This window comes from Danio rerio, chromosome 3, assembly GCF_049306965.1.
Source record: "Danio rerio strain Tuebingen ecotype United States chromosome 3, GRCz12tu, whole genome shotgun sequence".
Taxonomy (NCBI): domain Eukaryota; kingdom Metazoa; phylum Chordata; class Actinopteri; order Cypriniformes; family Danionidae; genus Danio; species Danio rerio.
Genome location: NC_133178.1, coordinates 183801 through 187500, shown reverse-complemented (window position 1 = coordinate 187500; position 3700 = coordinate 183801). Strand labels below are relative to the sequence as shown.

Below are 3700 nucleotides of genomic sequence, written 5' to 3'. Positions count from 1 at the left end.
TCTGCAGTGGTCATCATACTAGTCTGGATGAGGTAAACAAAGTAAAACAGTGAACGTGACGGAAACCCTGCCTGAATAACACACCTGAGAGTAAATACAGCTGTAAATGACCAAACACTGATGTGCAGCAGCTGGAGTAAACATCATGTGTTAACTGGAGAGGGGAGATCCAGCAGGACTGGCTGAGTAAAGCTGCTGTCGGCGGGCAGGTGATGCGGAGGCTGCGGGTCAGAGTCTGCTTAAGCTGAGGAACTAAGTGTGGTTTGAGCCCTGACCAATATGGCGGCGCTGCTGACGCATGCTCAGGCGCCGTGTGCGATATCTAGTGTATATATATCTATGTGTTCACACACGTCACCGCTGTCCACACGTCCTCACAACATCAGAGCAAGCCCACTTCCGGGAAATACATCTGTACATGACAAGATGTGAAGAGTTGAACAACTTCAGCGACGGTTAATGACGTTTCAGGAGGACACGAGAACACACACACACGCACACACACACACACACACACACACACACACACACACACACACACACACACACACACACACACCACATAGTGCAGATATACAAACTATATGAAGAGCAGAGCTGCCGCAGAGAGTGTGTGAAGGCATCCGTCATCACACACGTCACTCTGGAGGAACACTGAGTGTGTGTGTGTGTGTGTGTGTGTGTGTGTATGAAGAGCAGTAGACACACTCCATAACACTCCATAACTGTGTTCATCATGTGCTGAGTCGTGTGTGTGTGTGTGTGTGTGTGTGTGTGTCCTGTAGAGTAACCCTGACCACCAGATTAACACTTGTGTTTTATTTACAGTTTCCAAACCCAGCGTTGTGCAATAAACACCAGTGTGTGTGTGTGTGTGTGTGTGTGTGTGTGTGTGTGTGTGTGTGTGTGTGTGTGTGTGTGTGTGTGGAGTGGAGGATTCTTGAGCGCAGAGGAATGCAGAAGCACACACACATCTGAGGTGAGAACATCCTGAATTCAGAATTAATGAATGATTGATGAGTGAGTGTGTGTGTGAAGCCCCGCCCCTCTCTCGTGTGTGTGTGTGTGTGTGTGTGTGTGTGTGTGTGTGAGATGCGTTACTTACGTTCTGGATGGTGGCGGCCAGCAGGAGGGCGATGCAGGCCAGGTGGAGGAGGAAGATGACAGCGAGCAGAACAAACATGACTGACGGAGACACACACACACACACACACACACTTATGAACAACTGATGCAGTGAGTGTGTGAGTGTGTGTGTGTGTGTGTTCAGCAGACACATTAAAATGACACTGAGCTGCTCTTCATCAGTTTTTGATCAGAGCACAGAGCGCCACACACACACACACACACACACACACACACACACACACACACACACACACACACACACACACTCCACTGTCCTGAACTGAGTTAGACTGAGTAGATCTGATCTGAGTAGAGTAGATGTGAGCAGCGGCTGTGTGTGTGTGTGTGTGTGTGTGTGTGTGTGTGTGTGTGTGTGTGTGTGTGTGTGTGTGTGTGTGTGTGTGTGTGTGTGTGCAGCAGTTATGAATGAGCGGATCAAGTGTTTTTACAGCTCGATGAGTTCAAACTTGTCTTCAGTTCTGAACAGGAATATCTGAACTTACAGAAGCGTCTCACACACACACACACACACACACACACACACACACACACACACACACACACACACACACACACACACTTGTCCTCCATGTTTCTCAGCATTTCTTATGATTAAAGTAGAACAGCAGTGAAAACTCTACCCAAACACACATTCCTTCACTCTCACACACACACACACACACACACACACACACACACACACACACACACACACTGGTCTTCCGTTTATCTCAGCATTCCTCTCATGTAACTCAGAAGAACAGCAGCACAAGCTTTCTCAGCATACACACACACACACACACACACACACACACACACACACACACACACACACACAACTGACTGACCTGCAGAATCAGGAGCCGATGGCCAGATGAGCCGCTTCACTCGTCCAGATGTGTGTGTGTGTGTGTGTGTGTGTCTGCAGAACCCCGCACTAGCCCTCTCACTGTATGCCCGCCCCTGACCACACCCAGCCCCGCCCACTGCCCCGCCCACTCTCATTCCTGCTGTGCCGTTCACTCTGTAGGGAGTGCTGTCTGGGAAGGTCCTGACAAGCCCTTTCCCGCCGGCTCTGAGAAAACTGACACACACACACACACACACACACACACACACACACTGCTCTCTGAGTGTGTGTATACAGACGCTCCACACCCTCAACAGACCATCACTCAAACACACACACACACACACAGCTCTGAGTGTGTGTGTGTGTGTGTGTGTGTGTGTGTGTGTGAACATGACGTACAGCACTTCACCAACACACTGATCCTCAGAGCCGGCTCACGGGGCTCCACAGTGATGTCTGCTGCTGGACCCCTGAATCAGCCACAGTGAGTGTGACGCGCTGCTGTATACCAAGTTTGGGTTTCTGTGAGTTGAGCGTCTGAATCTGTGCGAGGGAACAAACAAACACACACACACACACACACACACACACACACACACACACACACCCTGTTTGACAGACACACACCCTGAAGAGAAGACTAGAGAATCCTGAAATGTTGTTCAACCAGATTTCACCTGCAGGACAGTTAGACACACACACACACACACACACGCACTTTCTCTCTCTCACACACAAAGACACACATACACACGCACTTTCTCTCTCTCTCTCTCTCTCTCACACAAACACACACACGGACACAATAATGCCTTTGTCAGAGACACTCCTGCAATAACTGTTTGCACTGTGATCATTATTCAAACATCTTCTGTATCCACCTTCAGTGTGTGTGTGTGTGTGTGTGTGTGTGTGTGTGTGTGTGTGTGTGTGTGTGTGTGTGTGTGTGTGTGTGTGTGTGTGTGTGTGTGTGTGTGTGTGTGTGTGTGTGTGTGTGTGTGAGAGAGCGTTTTGAAATGCATCTTGATTGTTTAGTGTTTGTGTTGAAATTTGGATGGGAATGTTCTGGACACTCCCATATTTCACTGCTCATACTCGCATGTTCACACACGCACACATACGCACACACACGCACACACACACACACACGCACACACACACACACTCACTGATGTTTTGAATGGCTGATGGCTAAACTAACAGTGCTGTTTTGTTCCTCATTCTAACATTCAAGAAGACAAATTAAAATCTGAACCCGTTTCCCTTCACCCGAGACTTTCACCCTGCCTGTACTCTCTCCTGTACTCTCCTGTACTCTCCTCTGGTCATTCAGTCTGCTCTGACTTCAGTCAAACACAGCTGATATGTTGAAGGACAGTAATAATAATAATGTAATATACTCATATAATTTAGGGTTGAATAGTGTTTCGATTAAACTCAGTGTGAGGTCTAGTGTCTTCTTAATACTGCTGTTAAAGGATGTGAGCTGATACTACAACACTTTAAAGTTTATTCAAAAACAGAAACTGCTGGATATTAAAGTATATAGATTATTGATGAGCGCGTACAGCAGGACGAGCACAAGCCACACGTGAAGCACTCTCACTCTCTCTCTCTGTGTGTGTGTGTGTGTGTGTGTGTGTGTGTGAATGACATCCGGACATTCATGTTTAGTTTCAGAGCTTGAAAGAAAACAACTACTGTTGCCAAGCAACTCAA

The 3700-nt window shown here is 47.7% G+C and overlaps 1 protein-coding gene across 1 annotated transcript in view; it reads right to left on the bottom strand.

The window, feature by feature from the left end:
* The window catches only part of LOC141381074 (epithelial membrane protein 1), a 7874-nt gene extending 5828 nt beyond the window's left edge, over positions 1-2046 (bottom strand). Inside the window, exons 1-2 of the mRNA XM_073943682.1 lie at positions 1977-2046; positions 1106-1185 (exon numbers count right to left, since the gene is read on the bottom strand). Of these exons, the coding sequence (XP_073799783.1) occupies positions 1106-1183 (78 nt within the window). The 5' untranslated portion in view covers positions 1184-1185; positions 1977-2046. The remainder of the gene's footprint in view (positions 1-1105; positions 1186-1976) is intronic.
* Positions 2047-3700: the final 1654 nt, after the last annotated feature.